The following is a 15,874-nucleotide window of genomic DNA, read 5'->3' on the forward strand; positions in this document are numbered from 1 at the left end:
AGTTTTTAATAATGCGTTGGACAGTTCTTAACCCAATTTTAGTAGTTTCAGAAATCTCCTTAGATGTTTTCATTGCTTGGTGCATGCCAATAATTTGACCCTTCCGAAAAAGATTAACATCTTTTCCACGACCACAGGATGTGTCTCCCGACATGGTTGTTTAAGGAATGAGAAGCTGCTCACTGCCTGAGTTAGGGTTAAATAACGTGTTGCCAGCTGAAACATAATCATCCATGCAGTAATTATCCAATGGGAGGCTCTTACCTATTTGCTTAGTTAAATCCAGGTGGTGACTTTTTTGGACAGACAGTGTATATCTAAACTAACACAGACAGCGTCATGTCGTCCAGCGGGATGACGGATGCAGACTAAACGTCATTGCATGACGTAATCGCGTAATCTAGCGACATTTCAGAGAGCCAATAGCGACTTCTCGTGAGATCTTTTGGCAACATTTTCTACAGGCGCGAAATAAACATGGAGGCGAATGCAGAAGCAGTAAAGCCTTATCTCTGGTCTCCATTAGAAACCAAGGTTTTGGTGTCGATTTGGACATCAACGGAGTTCCAAACCAAATTTGAAAATTCTACTAGGAAAAGTAAACTGTACGCTGAATTGGCGGAAAAGTTAGCAAAGGCTGGTTATGTGAGAACGCCGGAGCAAATAATAAACAAGATCAAGAAAATGAAAAAAGAATATCGCGACGGGAAAACGAAACTAGGCAAAAGGTCCAATTTGGCGAAATGCTTTGACCTCCTCGATGGTGTTCTGGGTTGTAGGCCAGCAGACCTGCAGTCTGGAGCGCTAAATTCGGCCATAGAATATCTGGAGGAACGCGCGAGCGGATCGAGCACGCCTTTGGCTTCGGACGCACAGGGTAGGTCGATGGCATCCCTCCGTTTGATTTTTTTTTTCCCCAAAACCTTTTTCGTTGATGTCATTATATGCTAGACTTTACGTCATGTCCAAAAAGAACAAACTGTGGATCATGCCTTTAATAAACCGTCAAGCAATCTGCAATACTGTACTGCTTTCGGTTAGTGTTCAGTCCAAATATGTTGTAATGTAATGCTGTCAGTGATTATAAACAGTATATAAACTATACACTACTTTTGTAATAATTCAGCAATGTCCCCAATGAGTAATTGGGCTTAAACGATCATTATTATTTTTTGTTTAATAATGCATTTAGACTCATCTGGCGTCTTTGAAGATCCTGAATCTTTTGCTAGCATTTCTACAGAAGTCGCCCCACCTCAAGAGCAACCACGACCAAGGAGAAGTAAGTATGCTTAGGTTATAACCTACCTTTTCAGTTTTAACAAATACTCTCGCTATGCGATCCTTGCCGTGCCCAGGCCCGCTAGAAATGGGCCCGGGCACGGTTCAGTTAGTCTGAATCCTGTGTGATCGCAAACCGTGCCCGAGCTAGTGTTGGCAACTAAAGGCTCATTTATGCTCCTTTTAGGCACTAAATCAAATACGTCCTTTTCAAACGATGTAATTAAGGGCAATACTTGCTTCACTTTTCCGCATGCACTTATAGTTGCAGACCAGGGGAAGTGACGTAAATATCACCATCAAGGGTTGGCTGCGATCGGTGCGCATGTTGACCAGATTTTTGGCTGTGTCCGAATTATATTCTTCCAGACCAGCAGAGGGCATATGTCGTCTTCTTGGTCTGAATGACGCTTACACAGGAATGAAGCAGGAAGGTTTATTAATAACACGTTTTAAGTCTTATAGGATTTTAAAAAACAACATTTTTGTAAAACTACTTAACAGATGGCGGCTGTGTCTCGCAAACAATATAGACGATAAATATGTTTAATATTTACAATTTACCTCTTCCCAATCACATTTTTCATTGAAAGTACTGTTTGATTCTTGTAACAAAAGATGATTTTTTTGTAGAAATAAATAATAAAGACACAGGTGGAATATATCATTAATCTTGAACAAATGAGACATGGTTTCAATAGCTTTTGAACTGAACCAATCGGAAAGACAAAGTTTGCGTACATGTCAACTACTGGATATGCCTAGTCGATTATCTAGCATGTATATTAGACGGGCACGGTTTCCACTAGACACAAACTGCCCTACACATGCACCAACTGGAGCCAACCCCTGATGACGGGTAACCCCTGATGACAGCAGCGCAACAAGTCTATTCTGTTTCAAAGGCTCTTTTAAATGGAGCCTAGAAATGCGTTACTCTTTTGCTAAGATCCCAAGATTCATTGCGCGACCCTTCCAAAGACTCAAAGCCAATTCATACTTCACATTTCCGCCTTTTCAGTTGTGGACGAGGGGATGTAGTGTAAATTTCGCCATCAAGGAGAGGGCTGCCATTGACTGCAGTCAGTGCACATGTATCCTAGATTTTTATGTCTAGCGGAAACCTTGTGCATCCGTGCACATCGACAATGCATTGAATTAAAGTATTGATTAAGGTAAAGATGATTGATTAAAGTAAAGTATGAACTAGGCTTCATCCGCAAAATAAGGACATTAATCCTTAACACCATTATGCTGTGTAATAGAGCTTTTCTTCTTATGTCTTCTTAAAAATGAAAAGTTACATGGTAATTATGAAAGTGCGCTTGGGTCTGGACCATTAAGCGTAGTGTGAGTGCAGACCAGTGTGGGAATGGGGAGGGAGGGCAATCGTGTTATGACGTTGTATGTCGCTACCAGGCCAAGTGTGAGTATGCTCTAACACGACAATTTGCCATGGTGAACTATCCTGCATTAATACTCGGTCCCCCAGAGTTCAAATCCGTGGTGCAAGCTGGAAGACAGACCTTCTGAGGGTTTCTGAGGACTAGATTAAGAAACATGATTTATTAGATTTAGGTCCAAAGTGATAAGCACTTATATTTCTTAATCAGGGAAAAGGAAGGCACAAGATACACCAGATCTGCTTGCGCATATGAAGAGGGCTGATGAGAAGGCTGAGGAGAGAGAAAAGAGGATGCTACAGCACATGGAGGAGACGACTAATGCTCTGCTCAACCTGGTTGGCAGGATGGTCACTGCAATAGGTACCATGAGTTCATCAGGTGAGCCCGGCTAGATAGATGAGAGCACAGTGGCTACGTTCACACTGTCATGCTGAAGTGACTCAAATCGGATTTTCTGCCTTAATGTGACACAGATCTGATCTTTTCAGGGCTGTGTGGACACACAAATCTGATCTTTTCAAATCAAATTTGTGTCACTTTCATATGTGGTACTAAATCGGATAACTATCCGATTCTCAGCCATGCGACCTGAATGTGAACGCTCAGATTGGAATTCATGTGGCTTTTTGCTTATACGCATGCGCTGACATCATCAGCCTGCGCCGGCAGGCTCGTACCCACGCATCTCTTGGTGCAGCACTTCCAGTAATAACTTTTCGACCTGATTCACTGTGTGTCGTCCTCCAGAGCAAAGTGCAGAGTCCTCCAGAGTAGTGAGCTACTAACACCTCCTTTTTTAACGCCATTAGTCGTCGCACAGTTATATTTTTTGTTGTTGGTGACGCAGTTGACCCGTGTAAAAACGTGTCAATGTGTGCATGCGTGATGTTTCGGAGGACCCGTGTGTTCACATTAGTCAGATACTGGTCACTTGTACTTATGAATGTGAGCCGTCAAGATGGACAAATCCGATATGAGCAAAAAATCGGAATTGAACGATGTGGCTGGCAGTGTGAACGTAGTCAATGTGCTCATGTGAACTAAGGTTTTCAGTTTCCGATCAAATGGCCTAAAATTATAAGATTTCCCATGTAGAAGTTGCAATGTTTCCTTTGTAGATGCACAATGTTCTAGCTTTAATCGGTAGTGACTATGGGTGGGGGGAAAATGCAGATTTTTATGATTAATAAATTAATTCACAAAATCCCAATTTAATTTATGCCTTTTCCCTATGGCTTTGAAAATGTTTTCTTCGATTTTTACCTGTATCAGTTATCTAAGGGCTGATTTATACCCATCGCATATGCGTATGTATCATGGCCGGCACACGTTTTCTGCGTTCATTCCATGCGTCGTAGGTGCACCTACATGAGGAGTTAATGCGACGTATACGCGAGATGCAGTACCACCAAAAATTGGGGTGGCAATATGGTCACCTTTTGCCACACATGTGTGACCCAGGCGGAGACTCGAACCCAGGTCCCAGTGGTGTGAGGCAACAGTGCTAACCACTGCACCACCATGCCGCCCCTCATAATATATTGACATGAAAAGGTGAATGCGTCTATCGTTCTGAGAAGAGCCGCAGCCTTGTGCTCAGAGCCACATGTGGCTCGTGAGTTGCAGGTTGCCGACCCCTGCGCTAGAACATTTACATGGTTATAGGAAACAAAACTTAGCCAGCTCTGCGATTTTTATGGACGCTCCTTTTTAGGGTTATGTAATGTGTTTACCGCCATTACTTTTGCATGATACTGGAAACAAAGAAGCCAATCAAGATGTTTTTCTCGCACTACCCCCTGGTAGACATCACATTTAATCCCCCAGATAGATGTAAACTACGCGGGCAGGTACAGTTAGTACACTGCCTGCGATGCATATGTGTCACGTTGCGTATGCGTGACCTTGTGTGAAGTATATCGTCGACCCTTATTGTACAAGTGGCGCTACTTTATCTCTCACCTGTACAAGGGTTGCAATAGTATTGCGCAGTTGCCTCAAGCCGCCATCTTGGTGCATTGTTAGTTATGGTAATGGAGTACTCCGAGGACGTGAATGCAAGCAAGTCAAGTAGGCCTTTATTGTCACACCAATAATTTTCAATACACTGCTTATGGTGACAAGAAGTAACATAATATAAAAGCAAAATAAATAAAATGAAAGTAAATAGAACATGGAAATTATTGGATGTGACCTGCTGTCAGTAATGAGAATATTGCTATTTGTTTTTTTTTCAAACATGAGTAATACTGAAGCAAATGAGAGCAATTAAGTCTTCAGGTATAATTTTATTTCTGGCTTAGTAGAACAACTGCTGAGGTAATAATGTTGATGAAATATTTTGTTGTATTCACAGGTAAGTACAATAGTAAATTTCATGCTTATTATGTATTTTCATTATCGTATTTTTGTCATCCATGCTGGGAAAAAAACAGCATAGACTCCAGGCTGGTGCTTGCTGGGTAGGTACTGGTGTGACTGGTTGACCAGAATAGCTGTGCTGGAGTACTTGCACAGGAAGCTTGTCCACCTGCAATATTTAATTTATGATGCTAGTGCACCAGCACCAAAAATGCAACATGGTGGTATAACCAGCATACATTATGCTGGTTTATTCTGTTTTTTTCAGCAGGGATGTAATGGTATCTTAAACAATTGCATTGCTTTGAATGTTAATGCTACAGTGCTGTGTCTGTTGTAAAAACAATGACATCTGATCTGGTTTGATCACACATTAATCGACATAGATTGAATGCAGTCGAAATAGAATCGAATCAGGTACTTTTGAATCTAAATCAAATCGAATTGTAAGGTCAGGGTTGATTCCCAGCCCTAAACACCCATATATTCCTCAAATAAAAAGATTCTAATTTATGTTTTGGTGCATGTGTTTAATTTAAAGCCGTTCTGAAACATGGCATGTTTTAGACTTGTGCATTTTTGTTTTCCGCTTTTCAGTTATGTAATTTTTGTACTTTGAAAGAGAGAAGGTGGTTTTATTTTGAAGGAACTATACCAGGGGTGGGCAATCTTATCCGCAAAGGGCCTGTGTGTATGTGGGTTTTCACCCCAACTCCATAAATAGATCACTAATTAGAGGACTGATTGGCTGAAGAGTCCTTACACCTGCGTTTGAACAGTTGAGCTAAAGGTTATTCCAAAAACCTGCATACACACCGGCCCTTTGCGGATAAGATTGCCCACCCCTGGACTATACCTATTTGTTCCGCAAAATAGATTTTGGACTTTAATGTGTTTCCCAGTTTGTTTCCATTGACTCTGCATTTGTAAAATTTGTATTTAATTTTGAGCTTTTTAAATCCATCCATCGATTTTTCTGACGCTAATCCTGGGTCAGGTCGTAGGCGCAGCAGTCTAAATAGGGATGCCTAGGCTTACCTCTCACCAGCCACCTCCTCCAGCTCAACTAAGGGAATACATGGTGTTCCCAGGCCAGCCGAGGGATATAATCTCTCCAACGTGTCCTGGGTCTGCCCCAGAGTCTCCTTCCATTTAGACATGCCCAGAAAACCTCCCCAGGGAGGTGTCCAGGAGATGCCTACACAGATGTCCAAACTACTTTAACTGACTCCTTTCAGCGTGGAGGAGCAACAGCTCGACTTTGCGCTCCTCCCGATTGTCTGTTCTCCTCAACCTGTCTCTAAGGCTGAGCCCAGATACCCTGTGAAGGAAACTCATTTCTGCTGCTTGTATCCGTGATCTCATTCTTTCGGTCAATACTCGAGCTCTTGACCATAGGTGAGGATAGGAATATATATCGACTGATAAATCAAAAGCTTTGCCTTCTGACTCGGCTCTCTTCACCACGACAGAATGGTACATCATCCGCATTACTACTGACGCTGCATTGATCCACTTGTCACTTTCTTCCCTCACTCGTGAACAAGATCCCAAGATACTTTTACTGCCTCAAGTGGAGGAGTTTCTCGTCTCATACCAGGAGAGGGCATTTCATCCTTTTCCAGTTGAGAACCATGGCCTTGGAGTTGCTGATCCACATCACTGCTGTCTCACACTCAGCTGCAAACCATCTCCGTGCATGCTGAAGGTCACAACCCAATGAAGCCAACAGGACCACATCTATAAAAAGTAACGATGCGATCCTGAGGTCACCAAGCTGAACCCTCCACCTCTTGGCTATGCCTAGAAATTCTGCCCGTAAATGTTATGAACCGTATCGGTGACAAAGGGCAGCCCAGGCTGAGTCCAACACCCACCAGGAAAAAGTTATTACTGGCAATGCGAACCAATCTCTTGCTCTGTTTATACAGGGACCTGATGGACCACAACGGCGGACCCCATATCCTGAAGCACCCACTGAGGTACACAATCATATGCCTTTTCCAAGTCCATAAAATACATGTAGACTAGTTCTGCAAACTCCCAGGAACCTTCTAGTATCCTTGTGAGCGTGAAGAGCTGGTCTAGTGTTCCGTGACCAAGATGAAATTTGTATTGTTCGTCTTGGATCCGAGGTTTGCCCAACAGGTGGACCCTCCTCTCCCGTACCCCGGCATAGACCCTACCAAGGAGGCTGAGGAGTGTGATCCCCCTGAGGTTGGAACACATCCTCCAGTCCCCTTTCTTAAAGATTGGAACCACCACCCCAGTCTGCCAATCCAAAGGTACTGTCCCCAACCATGCAATATTAAAGAGGCGTGTCAGTCCACACACCCCAATAACATCAAGAGCTTTCAAGAATTTAGGGTAAATCTCATCCACACCTGGAGCCCTATCAGCTGAGAGTTTTTTTTGACTACTTCAGTGACCTCAACTTGCGTGATGGGTATAAGTCCTCCTCTGAGTCTTCCAGCCCTACTTCCTCCAAAGAAGGCGTGTCAGTGGGATTCGGAAGATCCTTAAAATACTTCTTCCACAGCCTGATTATATTCTCATTTGAAGTCAACGGTTCTGTAAACAGCATGGGTAAAGCCTTGCTTCCCCTTTCATAGTCACTTGACAGTTTTCCAGAATCTTTGAAGCCAGCTGAAAATCCCTTCTCCCACATTGGAGTTTTTGCTGCCAAAGCTGTCGGCTGCTTCAGAAGTCCCACAAGCTAAAGAAGCTCGGAAAACCTCCTTCAGCTTGACGGCTCCTCTTTACCTCTGGTGTTCACCATCAGGTCCAGCTCTTTTGACCGCTCAGTTCCTCTCTACACCCGAGTGTCTAAAACATGCAAATCTGATGATACAATTACAAAATCGATCCTCCTGGGGTGTTCTGGTGCCAGGTGCACTTGTGTGTGTTTTTTGTGGAACTGTGGGTAGCACAGAAATCCAATACTAGAGCACCGCTAGAGTTTGGTTCAAGCAGGCCGTTCCTCCCTATTGCACCCTTCCAGGTTGCACTGTTGCTACCCATGTGAACTTTAAAGTCCCTAGGCAAAGCAATGGAATCCCCAGAGGGGACGCCATCCAGCACCATATCCAAGGGTCTCCCAAGAAGGTCGAATACTCTGAACTGGTTTTCGGTACATACCACCAAACAAAAGGAAAGCAATCCTCTTGTTCATAGAGGTAAATTCCAACATACTGGTGCCGAACCAGGGGTATACAAGTAGGCCCACACCTGTCCGCCCCTTCTCACCATGGGTAACTCCAGAGGGGAATAGAGTCCAGCCCCAACCTAGGAGTTTGTTTCCAGAGCCCAAGCTGTGAGGTGAGTGCGACACTAGTTGGTATCGCTACCTCCCACACCAGCTCAGGCTCATTTCCAACCCATGTGCCTATGGCCAGATTTGGTTGCAGACAGACGGTCTTCTGAGGCCCCTGCCCTTTCACTGCCACGCAATTTACGATTTACAACAGCCCCTCTTGCAGGTGGTGGGTCCACAGGAGGGTGGACCTATGTAACCCTTTTGGGCTATGCTAGGCCGGGCCCCATGGGTAGAGGCCTGGACACCAGGCTTTCACCCACGAGCTCCTTCCCCAGGTCTGGCTCCAGGGCAGGCTCCCGGTGTCCCCAATCTCAGCGGGTGTCACATCTCCCTCTATGGCAACTATCATGGGGGTCTGGTCGCTCACCTAGAACCGATTTGCCTTGGGAGTACCTACCACGGGCAATTGTCCCCAACAACATAGCTCCTAGGATCACAGGAGACAAACCCCTCGATCACGGTAAGGTGATGATTCATGTAGAGGAGCTTTTTAAGCATCTCTCTAAATATGAAAAGTTGCTATATAGCATTTTATGTCTCATTCTTATTGGATTGAATCAAATTGTCAGCTTATGAATTGCAGTTGAAGCGAATTTCTGTGGCAATACCCAGCCTTATTAGGGACCCTGCTCTCTTCGTCCGTGGCCAGTGATTGGGACTCCTGTCTAATACAAAGAAAAAGAAAACCAAAAAGTCCATCAGTGGGTAACCTGTGTAACCCATAGGAACAAAATAGTTTGGTAACGGATGAAGGAAATTCCCCAGCAGCCAGCTTTGAACTGTCATGTACGGATGCCACGATTAGTTGATGTCAATGCTGAAAATGCATCTACATCGATATTTTAAATTGATTCCTCTTTTTTTAAATTATTTTAATTACCTTTATGATTTCTAAAACACTTCCATCATTATCACAGTTATTTTCCTTTAATATCACTGTGTAATTATGGGAAAAGTTCAAATTATCACTAAAGGATAAAGGTAGTTTTACACTGTGCAAAGTTTGATGGCATGCCACGGCGGCATTAGCGCCATACACGAGTGCCTGATGAAGAAACACACCAGCGCTATTCTGGCTGATGGACTGCCAGAGTAGGCAAAAACCCAGTGTTGTCTATTCGTGTTTATTTAATTAGCATTATAATGGAGACCTTTTTAGTATCTTTTGTCCTTGTAGCTGCTTAATATACTGTAGCTGCTTAATATAAGCCATAAAGTTGTCTGCCTGCTACATGTTTGAGAAACGTTTAGGCTAGAATCTGGGCTTATTCTGTGTTGATTGACGCTGCCAGTGTGTGTTTGTGTGCTTTGGGCTTGTGGGGACTTGTTTTTATCGTAAACTAAAACTGAAACTAAAATACACTAAAAAGAAAATAATTCTTGAACTGAAATAAAAATGAAACCTATATTTACAAACAAATACTGAAACATTACCAGTGTCTTTTTACCTTGTTTATCTACAGTATCTCCTCTTTTAATAGACGTGGCGACTGAGTTGTCCTTTTCTTCCCTGTCACTTCAGTGCTTCATGCTACTGTTTTGGTAAATCATTAAAGCAATTAGCTCAGTACAGATTAGTGACTTGGGCATCACAGTACACATCTTATTAGTGTTTTATACACACTAATCTGCTTATTGTATTGTGGCCGAAAATAATGTCCGTATAGTGCTGAAAAGCTGGTGTCCATTATCTAAAGCCCTGCAGTGACATAGTTTGTTGTAATAATAAAATTAACTTTAATCTAAATGATTCATTTTTACCATTAAACGACCAATTGGTAAAATAGCCTATAGGTTAATCTAGAAAGTTGTTAATGACAGTCCTGCTGTCATGCATTAGACGGTTTAAATGACATGGAGAAATATTGATTACCTTATGCACGGACACTGCTTCACTTGCGTCCATGAGAAGTGATCTGGGAAATGTGGAAAAGTTCTTATTTATTTTTTTGTAAAAACTTGACAAATTATGAAGCGAGCATATTGTAAATTTTTTATGACGGCTAAATTTATTCTCCTCCGCCCCCCCAAAACAATTTCAGATACATTGCAAATACGTGTGAATGGGTTTGTATGGCAGCGATAGTTTGTTGGATGACAGCACTAAAAACATTTATGAATGGTGTATAATTATAACATTGCATCCAGTCAGTGAGGGTGAGGGGCACATCGTGAGCGTGTGGGACTGACATTTAGCAGTGTGCTTGTCCATGTTCTCTCAAAGGGTTATATAAAAATCTTGGATTACTTGGTTTTGTATTTTGTAGTTAAGCACCTTGCATGGAATAGCAGCCTTTCTAGTGTACTGTAGTTCTGCAGTCATGTTTTGGTGTAAAAATTATTTGGAAAGCTGATTTAAGCGCGTGTTCATTTTATGTTTTGGCCCTTTTTAGACAAATTCTGCTCTGAAGTAAAGATTCTGTTTATCACACCAGAAACTGGGGTATAGGTATCCCCTGCTGCACAAACATTTGCTTTATACCACTTTGCTTTAACAGAAACCTACATTAGCATCTGTTTTTGCAAACCAAATGAATGTGAAGAGGATTTTAGCTTTTCACCAAAAAAAATTGCATTTAGCATTTATCAGCAAGTATATCAGATATACTGTTCTGGAAGAATCTTTGCTGCACTCATTTCTCAATTTATTATAATAAAAAAAATAATAGATGCTTTACTAATCCCCAAGGGGAAATTCTTTTTACGCCTCCCAACTTGCTCTTTGTTTGCAAGAGTAAGCTAGAGCATAGGGCAGCCACCTGTTCTGGCACCCAGGGAGCTGGGGGTCAAGGGCCTTGATCAAGGACCCGCAGACGTACCAAAGCTGGGTTTGAACCAGCGACCCTCTGGTCACAGGCACAGCCCACTGAGCTATGTGCAGCCCCTAGTAGGGGGTGTGTGTGCACGCCAGTGAATATTATTTACTAACAGCAGCCTGGTTCTGCCATGTTTCTCATTAATGAAGGGCTTCTTCTCTGCTTTATGGAAGTTAAGTCCTGCTTCTAGGAGCCTGATACGAACTGTCCTATCAGTGCATGTCACACCTGCACTTAGTTTCCCATTGCTTTTGAAGGTCACTCTCCTATGAATGTCATCCTCCAATTCATGAGAAACCGTCATCTCTGCCATTAGAAAGTCACTTCTGCCCTTTACCTGGCTGGTTTTTGGTCATTCTCAGTATTTCCGGCTTCAGCTTCGTCTTGTGTACTGCTGCCTTAGACATTTTGAAGCTGGAAGCAGTCTGCCGCTTCTGTGTAGCCTTGTGCCAGCAGAACCAGGATTTCAAAATGCAGTTTTTTGTTTTTCTTTTTTTATAAATAGTGGGCTTAATCTTTTCCAGACTCTTATAGTCATGTATCTCATAAATATATTTTGGTCAACAACAAATGGAGCTGAAAAATTCCTGTGACCTAGTGACATTATAGCCTGGAAATGCTCAAATTAAATTAACGATAATTGCTGCTTTGCTTTACACCATTTCTGCTTACAAATGGTTTCGTAAGAACACTCAGCTTTTGTAAAGTGGAGGGAGATGGGGCTTCATCACTTTCATTCTGGGTTAGTTTTTTTAGTGTTTTCATGATTGTACATAGTTTTTTTTTCCCATTTCTTCCAGAAAGCTCAGATTCTGCGGTTGGGGGAGGAATCACAGTACAGAGAATACTGAAGAAAGAAGAGTTTAACGATACAGCCGGCGGGATTGGTGATGAAGCCCCATCTCCCTCCAGTGTGGTATGGCTGTATTATCAAGTAGGGCAGGAGAGCAGCTCGGCACTCTGCCTGTTATGTTCAAAAAGCCTCTTGCGCTGGGGCAACAAGGTCCACCTTCTCAAACATTTACAGAGCCAGCACCCCAGGGAGTATAGCGACGTGGAAAGCAGAGCGACGGGACAGAGCCCGGAGCAGCGAGTAGCAGGTCCCACAATGCACTGCGCTTTGGGGCGGCCATCTTTGCAAGAGGAAGCTAGCAGGAGCACTGGAGGAAATGCAGGTGATTCTGTAGGAAACTTGTTTTATCAGGTTCTCTGGAAGGGGCTGGTTTGTTGTTTCTGGATCACCTTCAAAAAGTCACTTCGGGGAGGGGGGGGCAGCCCCTATTCACATTCAACAAGTAAATAGCTATCGAGTAGAGCAGTGTTTCCCAACCCAGTCCTCGGGGAACCCTGGACAGTCCACATTTTTGCTCCCTCCCAGCTCCCAGCCAATTAGGAACACTGAATACCTGGTACAAGTGTGCTGGGAGCTGAGAGGAAGCAAAAACATGGACTGTCCAGGGTTCCCCGAAGACTGGGTTGGGAAACACTGGAGAGTCAGAAGATCATAGCTAGCTGGCTGGTTAGCAGAACATGCTGCTTCAGCATCTCCCAAATAAGGAATGTGTGTATTTAATATTTAGTATTGTGACTGTGATCAAATGGGCCCCCCAAAACAAATGGAGTGCAAATGGATGGTTTCAGTGGTGGCAAACATCATTGCTGTTCTGTTTTCTTCTATTCAGATATTCTGAATGTTATAATGGTGGGGCAGTCGGAGCAGGAGCAGATAAGGAGGGCCTTGGAGCAGGAGGCCCAGGCACTGCAGCGAGAGAGGGAGCTGACGGAGCAACTGAGGAGAGCGCAGCAGCAAGAGGCGCGAGCTCTGGAGCAGCAGCGGGAGCTGACGGAACAGCTGCGGAGGGCCCAGGAGCAGGAGATGAAGAGAGCAAGAGACCAGGAGGCCCAGGTTCTCCAGCGAGAGAAGGAGCTGATGGAGCAGCTGCGCAGGATTCAGGAGCAGGAAAGCCAAGCTCTGGAGTCTGAGAGGCAGGCCATAGAGCAGCTGAGGAGGGCACAGGAGCAGGAGGGCCGGGCCATCGAGCGGGAAAGGGAGGCGCTGGAGCAGCTGCGCAGGGAGCTCGATGAGAGGGATCCGCAGAGGCAGGAGGAGCCGGGTGTGTGTTCATCAGACGGCAAGACAAAAGATGAAAGGACGAGGAGCAGTAGGAGCAAAACTGGAGACAAAGGCTCATTATAATCTGTTACAGTGATGGCGAATCCTGCAAAAGGTTAGGAAGCTAATCTTATAAACTGGGGGGGCGCTGTGGGGCTTGGTGGGTTAGGCCTCCCAGCCTGCGGTTGTTGGTTTGGGCCTTGACAGAATAGTCACAGCTCCCTTGGGCCCTTGAGCCCACAACATTCTTCAGGGGCGATGGATCAATGGCTGACCTGCCCTCAGACCCCAAGCTTCGCTGTCAGCTGTGTGTATTTCAAAGGAGAACAAGGTGGGATATGCAAAAAGAAGCATTCCAGTGTATCTGTACTTGTACGTGTTCATATGGCAAATAAAGGATCATTTCATTTTATTGCTATTCTGGCTGCAGCTATCGTTTATTTTTCTAGCTAAGTATTACATCGATTATTTTTACGATCAACTAATCGGATAAAATAAGTATTTTATCTTAAGTGTGACAATAAATTTTATTGCATGTATTTGTAGATTCGGTAAGACTTTTTGAAGTGCCTTCCTCTCCTGTTCCGCGCATTACCGTATTACCGCATCTGTATGTACTGCTAAGGTAAACGTACCAAAAATGAATGCAGATGATACGTGATGCGCATGTTCAAAACGCCATCAGTAAAAATCTTAGCCAGCTTAGGGGAGCATGAGTTGAGCCATCTTCAGAGACTGAGGTTTAATGAAAAACAGAGAATTTAATTACATTTACTTGATGTCATTAGGCCATGGAGAACAGCTTTGAGGAGATTCTGGTCCACCATCCGGCAGCTCGGGGTGAGGAAAGTAGTGTAGCATCAACACCGGGGTGGTGGTCCCCCTCTTCAAGAAGGAGAACTGGAGGGTGTTCCAACTATAGGGGGATCACACTCCTCAGCCTCCCTGGTAAGGTCTATTCGGGGGACCTGGAGAGGAGGGTCCGCCAGATTGTCGAACCTCGGATTCAGGAGGAGCAGTGTGGTTTTCGCCCTGGCCCCGGAACAGTGGACCAGCCCTGATGCTGTATACAGAAATGGTGTCCACTGTAGTTTTAGGAAACTGAAGCTACCATAATAACAGAGCAGAAAGGTCAGTCAGTTACAGCAGCATCAATGTTACTTTGCTCAATGGCCCACAGACATGTAACTGTTCTACCAAGAGGTTTAGGCCACTGAGCAACACGATGGATTTCATAAATTTAATTACTAATTCTTTGGTCCTCTTGGTGTTGCGATCGTGTTATTACAGGGCACCACTCAGCCAGCTTCTACAAGATATGAATCATTTCCAAATGCATACAAATTAAGTCAGTGTATAAAATGTTTACAGCCTCAATTTAAAGTCTACTGTTCCATACATCAGAAAGCTAGAATGTAAACATTTTTAAAGATTCAAGTGATTCAGTCTATTTAATATGTAGGTAATGGTGGGATGGTGTTTTATTTTTACTTTTTGACAGAAATGACACAGGTATTTAAAATTGTTGCTGAACACTGTTCAGGTATTGCATGTTTATTTGTGTGTAACCAATTGAAAGCCTCGCTTTCTTTTGTTCCTTTTATTTAAAAAAAAATCATTAATTATAAAGAGTTTGCGCGAAAAACATACGGTACGATATACAAACGTATAAATCAGTGTTTGTAAGGGGGGTCAACGTATGAAAATTGCCCGTCTGCAACTTAATAGTATAGCTATAATAAATGTCTGCTCATCAGTTGTTTTTAACTAGATTTTATTTTTATTAAAGGTTAAAGTCATTATAGTTTACTTAATGGCAACGTCTTAAGGCAGAACACTTGGGTAGCATTTTTACAAATAACAATGGAGGAAGGTGAACTGATACCGACGTTCCACCAGATTTTCAAGGATTAGTTTATTTAGTTAAATTTTAACTTACTACCAAGAATACTGTGTGCGCCATTCCATGCCCAAAAACACGTAGCCTTTATAAGAACTGTCACTCTCGTGTTTGAAATATGTATTAGAGGGTTATTTGATGCCTGCGATCTGCACTTCATTAACTGAATTCGAAAGATGGACGAATGTTTTCTATTTTATTAGAATTTTTAAAAGGCTCTTAACCTGCACTACTTGGAACCAAGGGCATGCGTTTGCTTTCAACACTGGTAGTGCCAAAATCATCCACGAAACCCTTGCCCGTAAACGCACAATATACTCTCACGATATTGGTAGACATGTCCTCACCGCCCACACCCAAATCCACGCCCTTGCTTCGGAAGAATATCACAGCCAGACACTTCCCGTATATACGTGCTGCTTAAAACAATATTTCCATACTGCACTATTAGAAAACCGGTTTGTCTTCACCGCGTACAATGTACGGCCACATTAAAATGCAATAACTTCATGTATAAGCAGGAAGTTTGAGCTGCCAACTTTCACGCTTTCGGACTCTCGTGCAAGAAATCTTACGGCAAATCTATATAATTCCATCATAAAGCTAAAATTAGATACATCAAAAGCTTCGTATTGCAAACCATACGAGCTATTTACAAAGTAATAAAACTGCTACATACAT

The 15,874-nt window shown here is 43.3% G+C and overlaps 1 protein-coding gene across 3 annotated transcripts; it reads left to right on the forward strand.

The window, feature by feature from the left end:
- Positions 1-329: 329 nt before the first annotated feature.
- On the forward strand, positions 330-13,711 carry LOC125751567 (mediator of RNA polymerase II transcription subunit 12-like). Of its 3 annotated transcripts, none has more exons than XM_049030555.1 (6): positions 331-877; positions 1,193-1,282; positions 2,895-3,047; positions 11,981-12,096; positions 12,208-12,355; positions 12,863-13,711. In XM_049030555.1, exons 1-6 carry the CDS (start codon positions 478-480, stop codon positions 13,375-13,377), a joined length of 1,422 nt encoding a protein of 473 aa, XP_048886512.1. In that variant the 5' UTR covers positions 331-477; the 3' UTR covers positions 13,378-13,711. The 3 variants fall into 3 exon arrangements, with proteins under 3 accessions (XP_048886513.1, XP_048886512.1, XP_048886511.1); XM_049030554.1 differs by having other exon boundaries at positions 333-877; positions 2,895-3,065; XM_049030556.1 differs by lacking the exon at positions 2,895-3,047 and having other exon boundaries at positions 330-877.
- The last annotated feature ends 2,163 nt before the right edge of the window (positions 13,712-15,874 follow it).

Source organism: Brienomyrus brachyistius, chromosome 11 (assembly GCF_023856365.1).
Source record: "Brienomyrus brachyistius isolate T26 chromosome 11, BBRACH_0.4, whole genome shotgun sequence".
Classification (NCBI taxonomy): domain Eukaryota; kingdom Metazoa; phylum Chordata; class Actinopteri; order Osteoglossiformes; family Mormyridae; genus Brienomyrus; species Brienomyrus brachyistius.